General features: G+C 41.8%; 1 protein-coding gene across 6 annotated transcripts; it reads right to left on the bottom strand.

Annotated features, from left to right (window-relative positions):
- Window positions 1-1,575: 1,575 nt before the first annotated feature.
- On the bottom strand, window positions 1,576-18,753 carry LOC130920680 (NACHT, LRR and PYD domains-containing protein 12-like). Of its 6 annotated transcripts, none has more exons than XM_057844051.1 (14): window positions 17,424-18,753; window positions 16,651-16,792; window positions 16,506-16,584; window positions 15,834-16,136; window positions 11,790-13,605; window positions 10,432-10,629; window positions 8,645-8,818; window positions 8,124-8,297; window positions 7,388-7,561; window positions 6,882-7,055; window positions 6,380-6,553; window positions 5,679-5,852; window positions 4,388-4,561; window positions 1,576-4,314 (listed from the first exon to the last, which is right to left on the bottom strand). In XM_057844051.1, the coding sequence occupies exons 4-14, from the start codon at window positions 16,087-16,089 to the stop codon at window positions 4,305-4,307; spliced, it is 3,498 nt and encodes a 1,165-aa protein (XP_057700034.1). In that variant the 5' UTR covers window positions 16,090-16,136; window positions 16,506-16,584; window positions 16,651-16,792; window positions 17,424-18,753; the 3' UTR covers window positions 1,576-4,304. The 6 variants fall into 6 exon arrangements, 4 of the variants coding, with proteins under 4 accessions (XP_057700034.1, XP_057700043.1, XP_057700051.1 ...); XM_057844060.1 differs by having other exon boundaries at window positions 16,651-16,753; XM_057844068.1 differs by lacking the exon at window positions 7,388-7,561.
- Between the last annotated feature and the right edge of the window lie 3,835 nt (window positions 18,754-22,588).

The following is a 22,588-nucleotide window of genomic DNA, read 5'->3' as shown; positions in this document are numbered from 1 at the left end:
AAGATAAATACTAATAAATAACAATAATAAAAAATTTCGGATCCCTTTCGGTGGGGAAAATACCACAAAAGCGTAAACGGCCAAACAGTTATAAACCGGTGGTGTGCGTCTCTTACGGCAACGTGAAAGACAGACACAGACATCCCTCTCCCGTTTGAGAGTGAATTAACACTATTGGACATGATCGCAGGTGAGACACAATTTAAACAGACTTAACCTAGCGGACGCGACGTTCAAGTAACAGACAGCGGAGGGAGGGTGGGCCACCACTCAGTGGACGGACGCCTCATGAAGAAGAGAGGACTGGCAGTTTCCCGCACGCACGCAACATTGGAGAAATTATGCACCACGCTGAACGAGGCGAGGAGGGCGACTGTATGGTAGCCCGGACGCTGCAACGTCGAACCCACCGGGTGCAAGCGCTAGGAGTCAGTAAAGACACTTGTTTAGCAGGGGTACGTTGGCAAAGTTTTATCATTTTATACATTTTTTATTGACTGTTTTAACCATTTTAATCAATGTCTAATAAAAAAAAAAAAAAAACTAAAACATTTTTTGCTCGCATATTTTAAACTTTTAAACAAATTACGTCACAAAGAAATGGTCTGTAAATAAGTCCCAGATATCTACCTCATAACTATCGCTTAATTGTATTTTTTAGTTACCGTCACAATTCCTCTGATATGTTAGATGATACATTATCAATCCAAACAAAGAAAAATTGGGGGGAAAAAAATGTTTAAAAGGGTGAATATATGAAAGAGAAAATCTCGACCACTCCTTGATGTCTGCGATTTCTGCATCGCGACCCTTGTTATATGACCATGTTTCACTCATAAAATCCCCCAAAAATCCAGCTGTGTCTTGACACTCAGTGATACATGCTACATGGAGTTTTTGGATCAAAACAAGGTAAGTACGCCATAATATCTCTTTAAAGTCATGTCGTCTTTAATTCGTTTTTTTCATACTCTCACTTCCAGATAGGGTTTTGCTGTTTACTTTTTTTTTTTTTTAATGACCTCCTGTTCAAAAATGTTCTTCCCCCAGAAAATTGAGATTTGAAGCTTTCCAATTATGTATCACACATGCATATCGGACCATTTTGAATGTTGGCCAAATTGAGGGTCTCAGAGCAGAACTTCAAGTCACCTGAGTGTTTTCCGCAATATACATGGCCTAAGTAGAGAAGCTATGATGATGATGAAGCCAAAAAAGTGCACCAGAGTGTCCAAAACATTGACTTATTTCAACCAAACAAAGGAGGGTACACTCTTGTCTCCTGTCTCTTCAATGCCAAGCTTGGCTGCACGTCGGCCGTGAATGAACACCTGAAGCGCCGTCACCTAGTTGTAATTTTAGAAGACGACAGGAGCGGGCAGATTGTAAATCCATCTCACCAACTAACGACATGTTTTATTGCCTGTCGCGATATGCCATGAGTCCGTTTATCGCACGGTAAATCAAAATGAGGGCGGTCATTTTCACGGCTGCGTTTTATCGCTGCGTGCGTGCTTGTCATATGAGACTCCAGTTCTTTTCACAGATGTTTATTGGTCATCAACATGCCGTAGAGTTAAAGTTCAGATATACAGTACAAAATAAGGAAACACATCTATATCAAACACTGTAAATGTTAGCATTGCTACATTAAGGCTGATGGGGAAAAAGACAACCTACTTTAGCCTGCTATAAAACATTGGCAGTCTTCTCCAAAACGCAAACTTGCGGTTAAAAGGTGAAACTTCAAACATGAAAAGTCGCTGCTTAACAGCATTTGCAAATGAAAGAAATGAAAAAAAAAAAAGGATTACTGACACCACATGCAATGACAAAAAGAGCTTTTTTTGCGGAGTGCAAAGCTTCCAATTAGCGGTTTAGCGAACGTACTTCTAGTGAACATTTCAAAATAAAAGCACGTCATATAAATAATGGTTTCTGGAGTTAATCCCACATACTTCAGAATTCAAATCCTACAATAAGAGTAGCTTTAAAATGACACCCTTTATGAAAAATCTAATTGGCAATGAATAATTATTATACTAATATTATATGTTGTAGTATATATATATTAATGCTAGTTTTTTTTTTTTTTTTTTTAAGTTGTTTTCAATCATGCTGGAAAGGCGAAGTCAGTGTTCTGAATCCGTTTACATTCCTTTCTTTTTCACTAGTTAATGCTATGAGCATTTGACCTTATTATTTATTTGCGATTTATTGTTATTTACGTGTTTATTTGTACTTTAATAAAGAATTTAGGTGTTCCAAAATGTTTTTTTGAATGAATAAGTGCCATCAACAATTTCATTGCTAAATTAGAAAAAAAAAAAAAAAAGGGGGGGGGGGGGGGGGATTATCAGATTAGTCGACTACTCGTAACGTAAAAATAGTTGGTTGACTAATCGGGAGAAAATTAGTCGTTTGGGACGGACTTAGTTGTACGGTGTATCGGAACATATTTCTTCCACACCCTTCACACCTTTTTTACCCTTCTCCCATTTTCATGCCTGTACATGAAATTGACCCATTTAGCTGATATTTTAAATAAATGACAGTTTTCTTGTTAAAAAATATTTACCCTTTTAGACATGAATTGTGATTCCCTCCCTAAATTGAACTCATTGGCTGCCAGTGATGGCGCTAGAAGTCCAATGCATATTAACTGGGAGACACTGGACAAAAACTCCTACTCAGTTTGTGGACAAAAATTCACTCCAATCCATTTTTTAGAAGCCATTTCCTTTTGTTCATTTACATTGATTTTAACTGATCTGTCAAGCGCCACAGAATATTGTGATTGATGGCTACACAAACCCCAAAAGAGAACAATTGGATTGCAATCTTGAATCATGAAAATCATTTTTTCCTACTCTTTACCATTCTTTAGTTATGAGCAGTTGAAAAACAGCCAGTATTTTTTTGATACACTTTTGAACGCGAACCTAAGTGTTCTATAAAACACATCTTTGGGAGTGAATGAATTTATAATTTTTGAGATCTGTTGTTGCGTTTTCTTATATGCAATTATTTTTGGATTTGCTTTTTTTGTTGTTGTTATTTGCATATATTTTTTAATTAATTAACAATAATAATAATAAAGAAACCAACAGGTTGCTACCAGTTTTTTCCACTCTATTAATGTCTCTGTGAACGCATTTGCCGCCATTGACAAACAAATATTTTGAAAATTTGAACAGATGTTTTCTTTTCCTATCCATGCTGTCGGGACATTAGAGGAGACCCAACCCTTTGCACTGAAAGGGCTCATCCGGCGGCGTCAATGAGGCGGGTAGTGAGGCATATTTTTTTTTTTCCGGGATATTGACTTTTGGAGAAAAGAAAAGTACTTTTAACAGTAGTTTCACCACACCAAACATTTCACTTGAATAGATGTGTGAAGAAAATATGCTACTCTTGCTACTTTGGCATACACCAGTCGTTTGTTATTTTTCCAAAGTTGGGTAGAGAAGCCGAAAATTGTACTCAAGAATGAGCATTACTTCCAAATAATATGACTCAAGTTAAAGAAAAAGGGGTCATCCATTACATGCACTCAAGTAAAACATATTTGGTTAAAAGAACTCATATACTGCTTTTCATTTCTTTTTAAAAAAACATATAATCAGAGTCGTGTTACTTGGCATTGTAATTCTTCTCATTGTATTGGAGACTCGACCTCCTGACTTTCCTGCATTTCAATCAAGTCAACAAAATGAAACGTTTCCAGTGTATTGATTCAAGTTCATTTTGAATTTTTAGATGATTTTTAAAAACGTTTATTTCAAGTTAGGGTTTTAATGTTCTCATACACAACAACATATTGCACAAAAAAGTGAAAATGATCAAATTTAAAACAGATGTCAAAATGAGCAAAACTATTTTAGGTGTACGTATCACATTTTCTTTTAAATTTGTGAAAAACATAAGTTAACCCTTTAAAGGGTACTTATTGAACTCACTGGCTGCCATTGATGATGCTCTAGAGTCCAATCCATTTGGACAGCCCCTTCCAGTACAAATAAATGGATGAATACAACTGCCAGCAGTTTGGTGGGAACGTCGTAGAGTAGACCTTCCCCTTGAACTCCACCTCCATGTGGCTGCAAAGAACCCGACGACGACCTCCCCGAAATCTGTGAGCGAGGCCGCTTTGCCCGTAGCGCCGACACCCGGTCCTCTTGCGATCGTCGGAGAGTACATGAGACCGAACTAAATCTGAAGGAGACCTAATGGACTCGACGTCTTCTAAAAATGAACATTTGGAACGACTCGCCCTTCTTGACGCCAAGGACCAAACGTTCTTCTTAGATAAACCTGAAGAAAGACACAAACAATAGGTATTGAACATGAATTTACACTCTGATAGGCAACATTGTTTAGATCTTACCTGACAGTCTTCAGGCTATAGCTGGGATCCTCCTTGATCTCCAATAAGACCCTCTTTCCTTCTTTCTCTATTCGATTTGCCCCTAGATTCAACTCTTGAAGATGGGATGGGTTTAACTTGAGAGCCTCGGCCAATGAAACACATCCTTTACTGGTGATCTTGCAGGTTTTCAGACTGCAACAAATGAGATGATTCCCTTTAGTCAAGAAGGGAACCTGCTGAAAGTGATGAAGGTTCTGCTGAAAGTAGGGGTGCACGATATCCATTTTTTGAAACCGATACCGATAACTTCCTGCTCCTCAAGGCCGATACCGATACGATATCCGATAATATATATACATTTTTTCAATGTATATTCACCTGAGTTTTTGAACAAATGTAGGTCAAAAATACTAGTGGTTGATTCAATATAGATTTGCCTTTACCGAACCAGAATTTTCATGATGACATGAACATGATTATAATGAACAAAGACAAGAACAGTTTTGACTCCAAATAAACTGTCCATATTAATTTTTCAAAAAATTATAATAAATATATAATTACAAATATAATTTGAATCAATCGCAATCAGTCAATATCATTGACGATGTGTTCTCCTGAACAATGAGCACCGATGCTTAACAAACAGAAACCCAACAGGTATTGTGCTTTGTCAGCAGATTAAACATTTGGTGCATCAGGAGAGGAGACTTCTGTCGTCTTGGTCCATGGAACAACTTTCTTAACCTGGCAATTACATATCAAGAACCAAAAGACTTCTCGAGAACGTGTAAACATATCACTGTAAAATGCAAACATTTGCTAATTGCCATAGTAAGGTTTATAACTCAGTGAAGGAAAAATGCGGCCTCTAGAACAGTAATAAAACTGCATACTGGCAAAACAGGAGTGGAAACCAACGCACACATCCCAATCCGACAATATGGCAAAAATATTATGAATAGGCCCGATAACATATATTGTTATCGGATTTAATGGGATGACGTCATAATTCCTATTATCGGACCGATAATTATCGTGCGCCTCTAGCTGAAAGTAACATTGTGTCTGCCTTTTCCTTGACTGATACAGGGTTGATGCGGGTCATTCAAAAGCATGAAGTCATTAAATGGATTTTGTGAACATTAAAAAGGATTAAACTAAATGTTTCAAAGCATTTCAAATTATGTAAACTTGACAGGATTTTTTTTTTTAACATAATTGATTCTAGTTATGCTAATCGCAGCAGTGATTCTTTCGATTACTCGACCAGATGCACGAAAGATGACGAATTGAAGGACCTCCTTACTTGAGGACTTTTAAGATGCAGAGTGGGCTGGCCAGTCCTTTCGAGAGGATCTCAACCCCTTCATCCGACAGATTGTTCTTGGTCAGGTCCAGCTCTTGAAGATGGGAGGGGGTTACCTTCAGTGCCTCAGCCAATGAAACACATCCTTTACTGGTGATCTTGCAGTGTTCCAGACTGCAACAAATGAGATAATAGCCTGAAGTCTAGAATGGAACATTGGTTAAAGTGATGAAGGTTCTGCTGAAAGTAACATTGTGTCTTCCTTTTCCTTGACTAATACAGGTTTGATGAGGGGCATTAAAAAGCATTAAAACTCCTTTTTTTGTGTGAACATCCAGAACTTAAAAAGCATTAAAAATGCTGTTATATTTGTATAGCGCTTTTCCACCTTTCAAGGCTCTCAAAGCCATCCACCTACTGATGACGCAGCACCAGGAGCAATGTGGGGATCAATATCTTGCTCAAGGATACTTAGCTGAGTTCATCAGAGGAGAGAACTGAACCCACATCCTCTGGGTTGGGGGACAGCTACTGAGTCATGCCACCCCCTAAAAGAATAAAATTTAGGGAAACTTGACTTAAAAAAAAACACTTTTTTTTTTTTTTTCATAATTTATGAGAGTTGCTGCTAATAGCAGCAGTGATTCCTTTGATTAGTTAACGGGATCCATGGAAGATTACGAACTGTTATAGCTCCTTACTTGAGGACTTTTAAGATGCAGTTTGGGCTGGCCAGTCCTTTCGAGAGGATCTCAACCCCTTCATCCAACAGATCGTTCCAGCTCAGGTCCAGCTCTTGAAGATGGGAGGGGTTTACCTTCAGTGCCTCAGCCAATGAAACACATCCTTTACTGGTGATGTTGCAGTTTACCAGACTGCAATAAATAAGATAATTGCATGAAGAAGGGAACCCGGTAAAAGTGGTGAATCTTTGCTCAAAGTGACATCATGTTTGCCTTTTCCTTGACTAATACAGGGTTGATGGGTGTTCTTTAAAAGCATCCTAACTCAACTGTTTTTTGTGAGAATTAAAGCCTTAAAAAGCATTAAACTAAATGTTTGAGGCATTAAACTTTACGGAAACTTGACAGTTAAAACATTTTTTTGGACATAATTTATGAGAGTTGCTGGTAATAGCAGCAGTGATTCCTTTGAATAGTCAACGGGATCCATGTAAGATTATGAACTCTTAGAGCTCCTTACTTTAGGACTTTTATGATACAGTGTGGGCTGGCCAGTCCTTTCGAGAGGATCTCGACCCCTTCATCCGACAGATTGTTCCCGGTCAGGTCCAGCTCTTGAAGATGTGAGGAGGTTACCTTCAGTGCCTCAGCCAATGAAACACATCCTTTCTTCGTGATGCTGCACCATGACAGCCTGCCACAAATGAGATAATTGCCTGAAGTCGACAAGGGAACCTGGTTAAAGTGGTTGTTTGCTGAAAGTAACATTGTTGCCTTTTGCTCGATTAATACAGGGTTGATGTGGGTCATTAAAAAGCATTTAAAGTCATTAACTGTTTCTTTGTAAAAATTCAGACCTTAAAAAGCATTAAACTACATGTTTGAGGGATTTAAAATTATGTAAACTTGATGAGATTTTTTTTTTTTAATTACATAATTTAATAGAGTTGCTGCTAACAGCAGCAGTGATTCTTTTGATTAGTTGATCAGATTCGTGGAAGATTACAAACTGAAGGACCTCCTTACTTGAGGATTTTTAAGATGCAGTGTGGGCTGGCCAGTCCTTTCGAGAGGATCTCAACCCCTTCATCCGACAGATTATTCCCGATAAGGTCCAGCTCTTGAAGATGGGAGGGGGTTACCTTCAGTGCCTCAGCCAATGAAACACATCCTTGCTGTGTGATCTTGCACTCTTCCAGCCTGCAACAAATGAGATAATTGCCTGAAGTCAAAAAGGGAACCTGCTTAAAGTGATGAAAGTTCTGCTGAAAGTAACATTGTGTCTTCCTTTTCCTTGACTAATACAGGTTTGATGAGGGTCATTAAAAAGCATCAAAACTCTTTAACTGTTTTTTTGGGGGTGAAAATTCGGGCCTTAAAAAGCATTAAAAATGGTGTTATACTTGTGTAGCACTTTTCCACTTTTCAAGGCTCTCAAAGCGCTTTACACTACATCACCATCCACCTACTGTTGACGCAGCACCTGGAGCAATGTGGGGTTCAGCATCTTGCTCAAGGATACTTAGTCGAGTTCATCGGGTGAGAGAACTGAACCCACATCCTCTGGGTTGGAGGACAACTACTCTAATACTGAGCCACGCCACACCTTAAAAGATTAAAATTTAGGGAAACTTAACTGTTAAAAAAAAAACTTTTTTTTATTTTTTATTTTTTTACATAATTTATGAGAGTTGCTGTGCAGTGATTCCTTTGATTAGTTAATGGGATCCATGGAAGATTACGAACTGTTACAGCTCCTTACTTGAGGACTTTTAAGATGCAGTTTGGGCTGACCAGTCCTTTCGAGAGGATCTCAACCCCATCATTTGACACATGGTTCTCACTCAGGTACAGCTCTTGAAGATGGGAGGGGGTTACCTTCAGTGCCTCAGCCAATGAAACACATCCTTTCTTCGTGATGCTGCACCATGACAGCCTGCAACAAATGAGATAATTGCCGGAAGTCAAGAAGGGAACCTGCTTAAAGTGATGAAGGTTCTGCTGAAAGTAACATTGTGTCTTCCTTTTCCTTGACTAATACAGGGTTGATGGGCGTCATTTAAAAGCATCCAAACTCATTAACCGTTTCTTTGTGAAAATCCAGGCCTTAAAAAGCATTCAACTCCATGTTTGAGGCATTAAAAATTATGTAAACTTGACAGGATTTTTTAATTCATTTATTATTATTACAAATTTTATTAGAGTTGCTGCTAACGGCATCACTGATTCTTTTGATTAGTTGACCAGATTCATTGAAGATTACGAACTGAAGGACCTCCTTACTTGAGGATTTGTAAGATGCAGTGTGGGCTGGCCAGTCCTTTCGAGAGGATCTCAACCCCTTCATCCGACAGATTGTTCCACCTTAGGTCCAGCTCTTGAAGATGGGAGGGGGTTACCTTGAGAGCCTCAGCCAATGAAACACATCCTCGCTTTGTGATCTTGCACTCTGACAGGCTGCAACACATGAGATAATTGCCGGAAGTCCAGAAGCGAACCTGCTTAAGGTGATGACGGTTCTGCTGGAAGTAACATCGTTGTGCTGTCCTCACAATACGTGACATGTGTTGCTCTACAGCCAGCGAACCAAAAAATGAAACTCTCCAGGGACAAATGAATACATTCAAAATGTAATACAATAATATCTTCCAACGTGTGAGTAGCTTAGCAGGAACACAACAGAATGTCTCAGTGAAATCAATGGATAGTGAAAAAGTTCGCCTCAAAGAGAAAAATACATTTTTCTTTCAAACTCAATATAAAAACTAAGTAAAAACTTACAAAGACGAAGGTTAGCCTAGGCTTAGCTGGCAGAGCAAGTTCGTCGATGTTACTTTTAAGCCTCACAGGCGCTGAGAAACGTGCTTGAAATGAGGAAAAAAGTTTGGTGTCTAAGATCACTCAATGCGACAGATGCTCTGGTCCTCAACATATATGCACTTTTGCTAGAAAAGGATAGGTCTCACTCCCAACGCTTTTCAAATGAAACCTTTAGACAACAATATTTATTTTTTAACTAAGTTTTACAATTTTAACTAACTTATTATATCTTTATCATTTTCATACAAAGGCATGACAATCATGTCTGCCTTGTCCTTGACTAATACACGGTTTATTCGCGTGATTAAAAAGCATTGAAAGTCATGAAATGGATTTTGTGAAGATTCAGGCCTTCAAAAGCGTTCAACTAAATTTTGGAGGAATGAAAAATTATGTAAACTTTGCGGGAAAAACATTTTTTTTGAATGAAAATGAGATAATTGGCTGAAGTCGGGAAAGGAACCTGGTTAAATTGGTGGAGGTTCTAATCAAAATAAAATTGTGACTGCCTTAGTGCCAAAATATACTGGCCGCGTTGACTACGCACTACGCAGTATGTCAAAAATTGGCAAAAAAAAAAGTGGCTGCGCACAGCTGCGGTCCGGCAATTCCATCCCGTCAAGAGCCCACGGGTAATTGGGCACGCAAATGTGGCATTATAAACAACGACAAACACACGGAGTCTGTACTCATCAGAGAAGCAGAGAGAGAGGTGGACTGAACACTTTTTCCCGAATTTTTCGCTTTTACTATGAGTTTGTGGCACTATTTCTGTTTTAAATTACATATCTTGCATAATAACTCACCATCAATCCTCATAGCTTCTGCTGCAGCTTCCTTTTTAATGATCTGCTGCATCATGAATCACATTGTGACATCCACGATGAAGCTTTTGTCCACGTTTGCAGGTGTTTTTACCGTGAATAAGCAACTGGGCTTTTGATTCCAGGCCTTGCTCTGCCCATTTTGACGGATGCCTGTCCGGCAAAAATAGAAAATAGTCTAAACCATCCGGCAGGCTTTGGCACGCCGGAGATGGTCCGCAGTCACTACTTTGAACAGTAGAATAACATGGAAACGGATTGGGTTCAGCGCTATATCTCGCAAGACCCGGACCGAAGACGCGTCTGGTATATTTTGGCCCTTATTGTTGGCTGGTTGCAGCAGTATCTCATTAGATACTGTAAGTCAACCCTATCCAAGGAAGAGTATGAACTGGAGGTAGATTTCTAAGTGGAAAAGTTCCTTACTTGAGGACTTCTAAGTTGCAGTGTGGGCTGGCCAGTCCTTTTGAGAGGATCTCCACCCCCTCGTCCGAAACATTGTTTTGGCAGCGCGGGGCCGACCGTTTGTGATTGCCCAGGTCCAGATGCCTCAGGTTGGATGGAGAACTGAGAACGGAAGCCAGCAGGTGACAGCTGCCTTTGTCCAGGCGACATTCACTTAGACTGGAGAACACAGAAAGGAGGAAGTCGTGAGAGGAAGCCAAACCTAACTTCTGCTGACTTTAGCATGGTGCTTTGAATAATAATAATAGATTTTATTTCAAGATACAAAACAAGACAACAACAAAATAAAGAGCAAATGACAAAATCCAAAGACATTATGCATTTTCTTTTCCCGTGATAATATCACCAACATTACTTGTGCTTGATGGAGGCAGTGTTTGCTTTGGATGTCGTCAAGAAGGATGTTTATCTCGTACAACCATGATGTGTGAATGGTCGTCTTTTGTTTTTTTTCCCCTCAAGATTATAGATTTGATTTAATCCAAATTTTGACCCATTTGAGATTTTTCAAGATGTTGGATTTCCTACTGTTTCAGGGTGAACTTTAGGTAAACCTGTTACACTGACCCAGCTTTTTGTTTGCAATTTCTTACCGTCTTTGCTGATGTCACTGACTTAGTTGGAGCATTACACACATTAAAATTAGGGTTAGGCAACAATTAAATGTGTTCATCTCGAGTAATAAAATGAAGTCTTTGCAATGAATCACACTGTCCTCATCACTTCAAAAGTAGCAATAGACGTGGTTATAAAGTTATCTTTCCTCTCGTCTAAACAGCCACGAGTCAACTTCGCCATCAATGCCAACCATTTCTGGTTCCCAGACATTTTTCAGAAACCATCGCTTTTTGTCCATTTACAATGATTTTGGCTGATCTGTCAAGCACTACAGAATATTGGGTTTCATGGCTACACATATAAGAACAAGTCGATTCCAATCTTTCATCAGTAAAAGAAGTTTTCCTACACTTTTCCGTTCTTCAGTTGCGATCAGTTAAAAATCCTCAATTCTTGTTTCTATACGTTTTGGTAGTAAACTTAAGTGTTCCAAAAATTTATGAACACATTTTTGGGAGTGAATGAGGTGATATTGTTTTGTTTTCCGATTTGTTGTGGCGTCTTCTGAAAAGCAGTTGTGTTTTAATTTGTTTTTGTGTGTGTGAGATTTGTATTAGTTTTTTGTTTTTTTTTTATCCATCTTTTTTGTGATTTTTGATTGTTTCATAATTTTTAGTTGTTTTCTTTGTGTTTTGTGCACTTCTTCTTGGATTTGCCATTGTGCTTTTGGAATCCACTTCATTTCACTTTAGAGAACTTACTCTGATTTTTGAGAAGCCTTGACCACCAACAGAAGCTTCTTGAGTCCCAAAGGCGATGTGGAGTAGCGGCGAAGATCAAAGGACTTCATGGTTTCGTCATCTGTAAGTAAGAAGAAGGCCAGGGCTGACCACATGTCATTCGACATTTTACGCCAGGACAAACGTCCTGAAACTAGTTGATGCTGGATCTGCTTCAGTAAGGAGTTGTCTTTCAGCTCGTTTAGACAGTAGAACAAGTTGACGTTCTTTTCTGGAGTGTTTCGTTTGATCCTTTTCTGTATCAACTTGACTGTCTTTGACTTGCTTTGCTCCCAGTCATGAGGAACCTTCAGCAGTGCCCCCACTATTTCCTGGTTGGACTGCAATGAAAGGCCAACGAGGAAGCGGAGGAACATATCCAGGTTTCCTTCACTTTCCGAGGCTCTCTGGAGAGCTGACTTGTGGACCTCAGTGATTGTCTTCCGCTTAACAGGCATGAAAAATTTTTTCCATCTTGATGTATCCAGTACGTTCTTGTTGTCGTGGAAGAAACACATCTTTACGTACAGTGCGGCCAGATACTCCTGGATGGTCAGGTGGATAAACTGAAACATCTTTTGTTTCTTCCTTTTGAGCGGATGGACCTCCTTAAAGACCTCTGTGAATAAACCGCAGTGTTTTGCTGCTTGGCTGTAATCAAAGCAGCTGTCCTCCAGGTCTTTCTCGTAGAAGATCTGACGCTGATTCATGGTGTGGTCAAAGGCCAGCTTGGCGAGCGCTTTCACGTCAGGGATGTACTCCGCTGTATTTCTCTCCTTGGAGTTTTCCAGGTGGTGACCAATAAATGCCGAGTACATGTCAGTCAGCGTTGTTGGAAGCTCTCCCGCCTTCCCTTTGTCCAAATGAACCTGAAGAACTGTGGCGGTGAGCCAGCAGAAGATGGGAATATGGCACATGATGAAGATGGTGCGAGATTTCCGAATGTGCTCAGTGACGCGTTCCTCATTTGGGAACCTTTGCCTGAAGTACTCCAGCCTCCGGGAATCGCTGAATCCTCCCACCTCTGTTCTGCTGTCGATGAGGTCGGCAGGGATATCGCAGGCTGCCGCGGGCCGCGTGGTGATCCAAACCCTGGCGCACGGAAGCAGGTTCCCTTTGATGAGATACGCCAGCAGTACTTCTAGCGGGTAGCTTTCCTTCACGTTCTTGTTCACTTTCCTCGCTTTCTTCAAGTCGATTTTGAAGTTGCACTCGTCCAGTCCGTCGAGGATAAACAAGATCTTGATCCCGCTGCTTTCAAAGTCCTGCTTCCCAGAAGTTTGCAGATAGATAAATATCTCGTTCAGTCTCTCGCGCATGTGACTGTCTCCGCCGATCAGCTCGGCCAACATAAAGCTCTCCCCTTTCTCCATGTTTAACTCGCGGAAGGTGAAAGGAAATATGAAGTCCACGTCCTGGTTAGTATTACCGCTGGCCCAGTCCCAGACAAACTTTTGAATCAGGAAGGTTTTTCCTATTCCTGCGAAGCCAACGGTGAGCATCGTGCGTATCGGTCGCCGGTTCCTGTCAGGGCTTTTGAAGATGTCGCACGGCAGGATAGACCGCTTGGCCGCGGCGTCACACGTTTCCATCTGGAGGACCTCATGCCGCCCGTCTGGGCTGACGTCTGCCCCGTAGGTGATGTCTAGCTGCATGTAGACGTCCTCCAGGGGCTGCTGCTGCTGCCAGCGCTCGGTGTTGCCCTCAGAAGCAAACCTGTATAAACGCCGCAGGTTGTCTTGGAGCTCCCTCTTCAATCTGGCTATCTGATTGTCATTGTGGACGGAGAAGTCTGCGCCTGCAAGTAAGCAGCAGTGACAGCAGTTTAGGACAAAACAGTTCAATAAATATTTATTGATAGATTATGACGTTGCATTATTATATTCGACATTTATGTGATACTCGTGTGAATTTCAAAATACAGTGATACCTCAGCTCACGAACGCTTAAGCTCATGAACTTTTCGCCTCAAGAACATTAAATTCGCGAGCATATAGTCTCTGCTGACGAACTAGTTTTCGGAGGACGAACCAAACCACGCGGTCGAACAGCGCCACTAGAAGCTGACGCACGCTCACGGCGTCCCAGTTCGTCCCCTCCCTTTCGTTGAGTGCGGTCGTGGTTTGTGTTTGATAGACATTTTGGACCATATTGAGTGTACTTTTGCTATTATGGGACCGAAAAAAAGTTACCTACAGTCATTATGGAAGGTGACTGGTGTTACCAATTCGCCCTCGACTTGTAATTGGCGGTGCTTTCAGCTTCCCACCGTAGTGAGAAGTGGACCGGCGAGTCACGTTGGCTCGTTGTCGTCGGTTGTCTTCGGTTCGCCCGATTTCCTCTCCAGAAAGGTGGCGGCGTGCATACAAACACCCAGAGGCGTCGGATGGCTTTTTGTGGGCACTTTTATTGACAACCAAAAGCATGTGGGGGGCAAAGCAGTGGAGTCTACGCTAACTGCGCACTTTGCCGGTAACACTCTCCTTCCAAACAGTAACTTCCTCCCTCCCTCCCTCCCTCCTCCTCCCACTCCATTCCATCAAGCCATCAACTACCATCACAAAGGTAAATAAAACGACTTTATTCTACAGTACAGTTTATTTCTTTAATTATAATACAATAGCACATTTATTATACATAAAATAAGGTATATTTTTGTGTAGTTTTAAGGCTTATTTAGTAGAAAATTATGTTTTATGGGGACCTGGGAACGGATTATTCTCATTTTAATGGTTTCTTATGGGAAATAAATGTTCGGAAGACGAACTTTTCGCCTTACACACACTTTCTGGGAACCAATTATGTTCGTGAGCTGAGGTATCACTGTAGTTTGAAATTGGCTATTCATAAACAATAAAATATATATTTGATTCACTTTTCAGATCGACCCTCTGCCAGAGCTGCAAGGGCTGAGAGGGCGAAAGGCAGAGCCAGAGGCATGAACAGACCCCTCCCAGATGTAAAAGATGATGTTTCATTTCAGTGAAATGAATAGAAAGTGTGACTTTTCAAGTTTCGGGACAATAATTTGGCTTGTTTACAAAGTATTGTCAAAAAGTGCCATTTTTGGAATGTAAATGACACCCTGCTCATTTGCCCAACCACGATGTGCAATATGTCAAATCCAAGCTAAGATGTTCACTTTATATGATCAGTTGACAAAACCTTACTGAGATGATAGTTCATCAGTCATCAAGCAATGTGTGTGACTATTTGGCATGTGAAATTGTTCGAATTTAGCTGGTGATGACACTTTCAAAAATGTAAGAAATTTGGAAAATAAAGTTCATGACATTTGATGATTTAGGACTAAAAATATGTGCAACAAGGCATGTTTGCAGTTTTTTTTTGTATGTACTCATGGAAAAATCAACCCCTAATTTCACAAAAATTGCTCGGAATGTAAACGGTTGAAATGAGAGAAATCTCTCCCGTTCTTTGAGCTGCAGAGACTCCTTTCATTTTACAAACACCACGCCAATGATTAGTTGGAGGAGCGATTCAATTTTATGATGTCCCACATGTAACTTATTTTTATTTTAAGTGAGCTGTTTTCTATTCATATAAACTGCTGCCGTGTGGTGAAATATATATATATATATATATATATATATATATATATTTTTTTTTTAGGAACTATGGATTTATTTATAAATCTGAATAATTTCTCACGCCTCTCATGTAAAGCTCAAAATGACTTCATCTATTGCTCCGGTGATGCATTCCTAAGAAATAAATGAGATGAGTAAAAGCGATTGATAAGATCTCAATAAGGGCTTACCATTCTCAGATACGTCTAAGATGAAAAAGAGAAACAAAGTCTGTCTATTGTTCCTAAGGGCCTCTTAGGAGCAACAGAGCAGCAACAACCCTGATCACAAAATGGGAAGCAATAGCTATGTCTCAGGAGTTGGGATTGGGAAATAGATGAGCAACAAACATTTTGCAACGGGTCGTTTCATGGTTCCCTTTTACAGGTGTCAAGTCACCTGCTTTCTACCACGGTAAGCTAAGTCGGGGACTAACCTTTTATTTTCACCATGTCGCTGCGCAGCTTCTCGGCCAAATTGTTGTTACCGATCTTCTCCAGAAGCGTGATGGTCTGCTCCAGAGTGTTCTCGCCGTGCTTCTTCATCAGCTCGTCAGCAATGTACGCCCGGCGAGGGTTTTCGCGTACGCTTTGAGGCAGGTCCGTGTGGAACCTGACGGACTCGAAGTCGTCCTCCCCCAGCTCCCTCAGCGTGTTCCACAGCAGCTCCTTCCTTCCGCTGTCCAGAGCCATCCTTCTTACTTACATACGCGTGAGGGAGGTGACCGTGGATGAGGTATCTGCGGACAAAAACTTTGATTGACTTATTGTAACTTGAGCTCGTAAACCGTTTGAGTGATGTGACACAAAACACAGATGTAAGGTCTTCATTCCTCTTAGCAGTGGTCGAATGTGACAAAGAAATAGTATTTTTCATGACTGTACTTTTGTGCATTTTTGCGTATTTTTACTTGACTTAAGTACAAATATTTAGTACTTTTTACCTTTTCTTCAATACATTTTCCAGCACATATATGTACTTTTTACTTTACTACTCTCCAAATTGTTTCCTGGGTTGTACATTACTTTTGACTGTTCTCTTTTTTTCTCATTATAAATTGATTGCTATCATGCCTTCGGCGCAATCGATAAGCCCCGCGCAACTATACCTTAACTGAGCACTAGAGGCATCCACAGCGTTTCCAATAGCAGCTCCTTACGCTCGGTGTCCAGAGGCATCCTTCCACACTGTAAACGCATGAGCGAGATGACCATGGATTGGGTATCTGTGAACGACAACTTTTCATGGCTTACCATAACTTAAATCTGTTGAAGGACTGACGGTCGTCCTCCCCCAGCTCCATCAGCGTTTTCAACAGCAGCTCCTTATGCTCGGTGTCCAGAGGCATCCTTCCACCTTTTAAACACATGAGTGAGATGACCGTCGATCGGGGATCTATGGACGACAACTTATTTTAACTTGAGCTCGTAAACCATTTGAGTGACGCGACGCAAAGCCTGGACGTCAGGTCAATCTTTTTCATTCATGTTGGAACTCCCTTGTTGCTTTGTTCGCTACATTGTGGCACTAATGACTTCTTTGGTAGCGAAAATGCCTGACAATATATTGGAAGACAAAATATAACAGATTCGGTCTAAATTTTCTTTTTCAAAGAGGCCAGTTTGCAAACAATCGAATAATAGCTGGCAACAAGGAAATGCATTCCAAGCATCATTAAAGCAAGTTGCCACTTCTACTTACCACAAGAAGTTGCTCAACCTACTTAAGCACCCACGTCTTTCCAAAAAGAAGAAAAACTTCAATGTGAGTAAACGAGCGTCAAAAATTTTGTCTTACGCAAAATATAACTGGGTATTTTTAGCTAAAAGACATTTTGGTGGACACAAAATGTACAGCGCACTTAAAAGACATTTTTGTGTTTCCCGTTACGCACATGATAGAATTGTGATCCGATAAATGAAACAGTCGGCTAACTGACCAAAGAAGCAAATCATAAAAAAAAAAACTAAAGCAAACAAACTTGCGACTCTTTCAGCATTTCATGTCAGGTTAAGAGAAAACTTACGCGGCCTTGTTGTTACCATTTCTCCTCCCGTCTGTGTGACAACTTGTCTTCCTAATCCTCCTAGACAGGGCACGCTGGGTGTAAACTTCAGTGACACCCACAACACCATATATGTGCATTATTGCCACCATTTTTTCAGATTGAGTGGCTTTGTGCCCAGTTGGTCTCTTTTTAAAGATTGGGGGCGGGAGAAAAACTTAAAACCATAGTTGTTTTCAACAATGAAAATAACAAAAATATTTCGTTGACAAACAATTTTCTCATGAGGATGACATGAAGTGTAATGGTGTAACTGGTCTGCAAGGAGCTGACACATCTGTCTTCCTCATCCAGGTCAGGACTCGTCTCCGCGAGAAACCTCCCTCCCGATGCCTTCAAGAATGTGCGTGGGCGGCTAAAGCTGCTCACTTGGGCTTTTGGCTTAGTGGTCAGCGCGCTAGCCTGCCGTGCTAGATGTGCCATGTAATGCTGCTCCAGGGAGACTGGTTACGTTGGTGCCGTGACGGCAGTGAAGGTTTCGAGGGGTGCATGCGTGTCTGTTGTGTGCGGTGCTTAGAAACCTCCCTCCTGATGCCATCAAGCCCGAAACCCTATGTAACCTTAACCCTAAACCGAGTGTGCGCAGTGTTTTTAAACCAAACATGAGCACAAAGCAAAGAGCACTGGAGGTATGAAGAGCTAAGACGAGGAAATACGGCAAAGCGTGTGTTGCGTTTGGCTTTGAGTTTTAATGCAGTGGGATATGAGGAAAGACCAGTCTGTTTACTGTGTCTAAAAATGTTTGTAGGGGTAGCAGGAAGCCAAATGTATTATGACATAATTTAAAGTTCCCAATCACATTTTTTTTTTTTTTTTTAAACCTGTCCTGTTCAGCTGTTTGACACAGAGAATGGAAGTCTAAGTGCCCTGATTCTGAACAGTTTTAATGTTTCACATTGAGAGTCTGACATACTCCCATTGTGATCATTCAAAATACCTTTTTATTATGACAAAGCAGCGAACAGGAAGGGTTTATGGGGGGACAGAAGAAAAGAAATACAAGAGAAGAAGGAAAAGAAACACATACACAAACAACAACTAGAAATACATTGAACATCTAAACTAGTTACTAATATGCTGGTGCTATCGTCAGCGAGATGTATTTCCGGTTTACACCATGTGGGGGCCTATTGGCCAGTGAAAGAGGAGAATGGGGGTGGGGGTGTCTATAAGCCTATAAGCTAAGTGATTGAAAGGGGTAGAGTGTACACAAATCAGTTCTGTGATCTAGAACCCAGTAATCGTGTGAATCTCTTATGAGTAAGCCCGTTGGCGACCAACCCTACGCCGCCGCATCGCCAATCCCGGCACCGGGACCCCCGACCCGAGAATGCCCTACCACATCCAGCAGCACGCAGGCCCCACCGGGCGCGCGACAGCCAGGCAGACGGGCGGAGAAGCCGCGCGGGCGCCAACCCAGGGCCACGGCCCCCACCCAGCCAGCCCGGGGAGGGAGGGCGGGCGTGGAGGCGGGGGGCCATGCGCAGCCCATCCCTCCTCCCGCAGCCCAGCAAAGGAGCCAACGTCCCCCCCCCGGGACCCAGGGTGGTCCCCCGGGCCACCCGCACACCCATCAACCGGCCATCAGGGATGGCAGGAGGGGACGCATCACCAACCCCACGCCTACACCCACCCCCGCCCGCCCACCCGGGCCACGAGCCACAGCCGCAGCTCCCCAACCGGCACGGCACGCCACGGGACCCCCAGCGGCCCACCAAGCCCCAGGCAAGGCAGGGTCCCCCGCCGGTGCAGGCGACACCCCGCTGATACACCGGCGCCCAGTCAGCGACCCGCGACGGAGCGCAGGGCGGATGCCCAGCCAGAGAAGAAGTTCTCAATCACATTGATAAGCCGCTTGATTTTTTTCCCAGTGATATCGTGCCGAATATTGTCAACAATCATCCCGCTTTGTTTCGCAGTGTTACATCAGTAAACGTGGCATACCAAGTAAGGTGGCATACCAAGTTGCTCAATGTAAAATAACCCTACCTCTGTTGAAATCAACAGTATTGAAAACCTTTTTTGTTTTAGAATCTGTTGTGTTGCTTATTTAGAAAGAAGCAGCCATATGAAGCATTCGATTACTTTTCTAATGATCTCGTAGCAGTGAAAACATGGCATCACATCACATAGCATCCTAGCCTGTTGCTCTCATTTCTTCTTCGAATTTTATGTACACACTACAGCGCCACTCACTGACCAAACTGGTATTGTCACATGAAATACTGTACATTGCATGTGTCTGTAAATACAACAGAATCAGTTTTACAAATAAGGAAACCTTATTATTTTGCCTCATCTACATAAAATTTTAATCACTAGAAGAATTCATACTAATGCTTCTTCGTAGCTCCTAGCTAAGGTATGTGTATGGCAAAAGAATATGTGTAAATGTTTTCTCTGTGAGCTTCTGAAAAATAAACATCTTTGTGAAAGTGCACTCCTGTGGAAAGAAACCTCAACGCATTCAAGAAATATTTACAGTATTTTAGTGTGCACACAAATCATTGTCCATCAAGACGGCGCCCGAAGTCCAATCCTTTTGGACAAACCCTTCCAATCCAAATGGATAGGACGGCGACTAGTGACAAACATGTTTCAATTCACGTCACAAAATGACTACCAGCAGTTTGGTCACAGCGTCGTAGACCTTCCCCCTGAACTCCACCTCCCAGTAGCGGCGTCATTGTCGAGAACCCGACTCCGGTGGGCAAACCTCCTCGAAATCGGTGAGCGAGGCTGCTTTGCACCGTCTTGTGTAAATATATAAAAATATCTTAAAAAACAATGGGCAACAAGCATTCTACATTAAGCTGTACTGCTCTAACTTATGCCAATGAAACGTTTAAGATTTTATGATGGCAGTAATGACACAGAATAAAGCAAGCATATTCAGAAAAATAGTGTTGGCCATTTAACGGTCATATTATAGGCAACACTGTTGGATTATACGTTATGCTGAATGCCGTACCTCTCTTTCCCGCTCGGGCTTGGGTCCGTTCGCCGCCGGCTGCCCCGGACGGATCGGCGGTACGGAACCGGTCGACCCGCTCGCCCACCTCGCGCCGTCGCTGGCCAGGCCGCATCATAACAGCTATCAGAGAAATCACACACGCACACCGTCAAGTTCAAATACAAATCCTTAGGAGGACATTTATAAACATTAACAAAAATAAGGAGAAGGCACTTGATTTAGTTGAAAGCTTGCTAGGAGAAGGAGGGAAACTATGCAAGGCAATGCTTGACTACAAAATACAGTTTCCACAATCGTTTTGAAAAAAAAACCTTCTTCACCTCTCTTTTAATTTGGCTTGGACCTAGCAACAAAAGAGCGTGTAAACCTTCAAAGGAAGGGGAGCAGAGCATGCGACACCTCTATAAATTTGTTTGGCTATGTGTATGCATATAGGTGGGATTAATACATGTGTGTCAGCACATTTGCGCCTTCTCGGGTGTTGTTTTGGCATGGTGGCGGTGTTTATCTTGTGGGTGCATGTTGTGGGACTATCGGTTGAAATGTTTTCGTTGTCTCCATTAACTGGTATGTCAGAAATGGTGCTGTTTCTTTCAAATGGCAGATCATAGTTGGTGTCCACATCAGTCGGTTGAGGTCGCGTCACGAACATTCGTGAGCATCTGTAAAGGATACCCCCATACATGTAAGTAAAAGCCACCAGGACGAGGACTACATATGTGATTAGAGTGTTCCTTGCCCACCTAGGGACTGCCGTGTCGATCGAGAATCCCGAAACGGCAAGAGTGCCTCTGCAATATCTTCACTGACCCGCAGTGTTTTTATACACTAAAAGCAGAGGTTGGGCTAGACATTTTCGTTGTCTGTCATTTTGACTGACAGGGTCATAAAAATCCGGTCATGGTCTATTTTTACCCGTCACTTTAATTTTTAAAATGATAATGATGACATATTCAATAGTATTTAGTTTTCATTCATTTTTAATTAATATTGTAACGCTTGCTTGGCAGCGAAAAATTAGACACGGAAGTCGTGGTATTTTTCTCCTTTTTTACTCTGCTTACCGCCAACAACTCCGCCCCCAAAGAAAAGGAGGCAACGATATAGACCCCAATCACCAACGTCACACAATGATCTTAATTTGGGTTGTCAGCCCAAAATCTTCTAAATATATATTAAATGCATCTTACCAGATATAAAATGACTACTACATAGTCTGTGGTGATCGTTTGGTGCCCAGATTTCTTGTCGAATTACAGCAGTCCATCTCGCTCTCATCTTTGGGTCTCTCAGAATACGGTAGAACTTCAAGTCTCTCCGTCTATCTTCTCTGTTACAGCAACCAACCGCCACACACACCTTCACCATTTTGATTATTAATATTAACGAGCAGAAAAACACGCCGTAATAGGAGGCATGTACGTAGCGGTAATGTGTAAACATGACAATATGGCGGCTCCAGTCAGGGGGGCGGAGTTGTGACGTCATGTGATTGGGGTCTATACACAGGCGGCAATCTTGTCCATCAATTGGATGACGCACTGGCACACCGGGTGCACCAATAAGAACCTCGCGTTGATGTGTCAATCACGGTGCCGCCGCCAGACCCCGGTGACGCTACAATATTCTGACAGAAGAGCCAACGACGTCATGCATTAAGAGAGACAATAGCTAATTAATATGCTAACTCGCCACCCTGTGGTCTGGGGTGTGAATTGCAACCTGTCAAAATGACGGACGGACTTCCAACTTTTTCTGTCACCGTTTTAAAAAACCGGTCAACGACGGAAAATATCCGGTTAACGCGACACCTGACTAAAAGTACAGTATAGGCTGCTACTTTTCCACGATGTATGTCTCGGTTGACCCTTTCGCAGTGTGTGAGGTGTACCCAAGTTTTTCTCTCGGCAATCTTTACAGCTGTAGGAGTACTTGGTAAGGACCTTCCTACTTGGGTGAATGACAATGCTTTCTTGTGATGCTGCAGATCAGAACCCAGTCTCCTGGAGTGACCAGTTTGTTTCGGGTGTACTATATCTTGGTACAATGCAATGCAATGTCTTTACCCTATTTCTTTTGCTATCGTTAACACATATTTGACGTTTTTAAACGTTTAGTTTGAAAGATTTCTACTCAGTTTGAAAGTTGAGCT

The sequence above is a fragment of the Corythoichthys intestinalis genome, chromosome 1 (assembly GCF_030265065.1).
Source record: "Corythoichthys intestinalis isolate RoL2023-P3 chromosome 1, ASM3026506v1, whole genome shotgun sequence".
Classification (NCBI taxonomy): Eukaryota; Metazoa; Chordata; class Actinopteri; order Syngnathiformes; family Syngnathidae; genus Corythoichthys; species Corythoichthys intestinalis.
Note: the sequence above shows the minus strand (reverse complement) of the source record. Positions and strands in the feature narration are given on the sequence as shown.

What these genes read in the sequence shown, in the direction of transcription:
- LOC130920680 (XM_057844051.1), bottom strand. Translation starts at nt 16,089, where the DNA reads ATGGCTCTGGACAGCGGAAGGAAGGAGCTGCTGTGGAACACGCTGAGG. An exon ending in TGCATCTTACAAATCCTCAA is followed by an intron (nt 8,298 to 8,644) that starts GTAAGGAGGTCC and finishes CATTTGTTGCAG; the next exon opens with GCTGTCATGGTGCAGCATCA. An exon ending in TGTATCATAAAAGTCCTAAA is followed by an intron (nt 6,554 to 6,881) that starts GTAAGGAGCTCT and finishes TATTTATTGCAG; the next exon opens with TCTGGTAAACTGCAACATCA.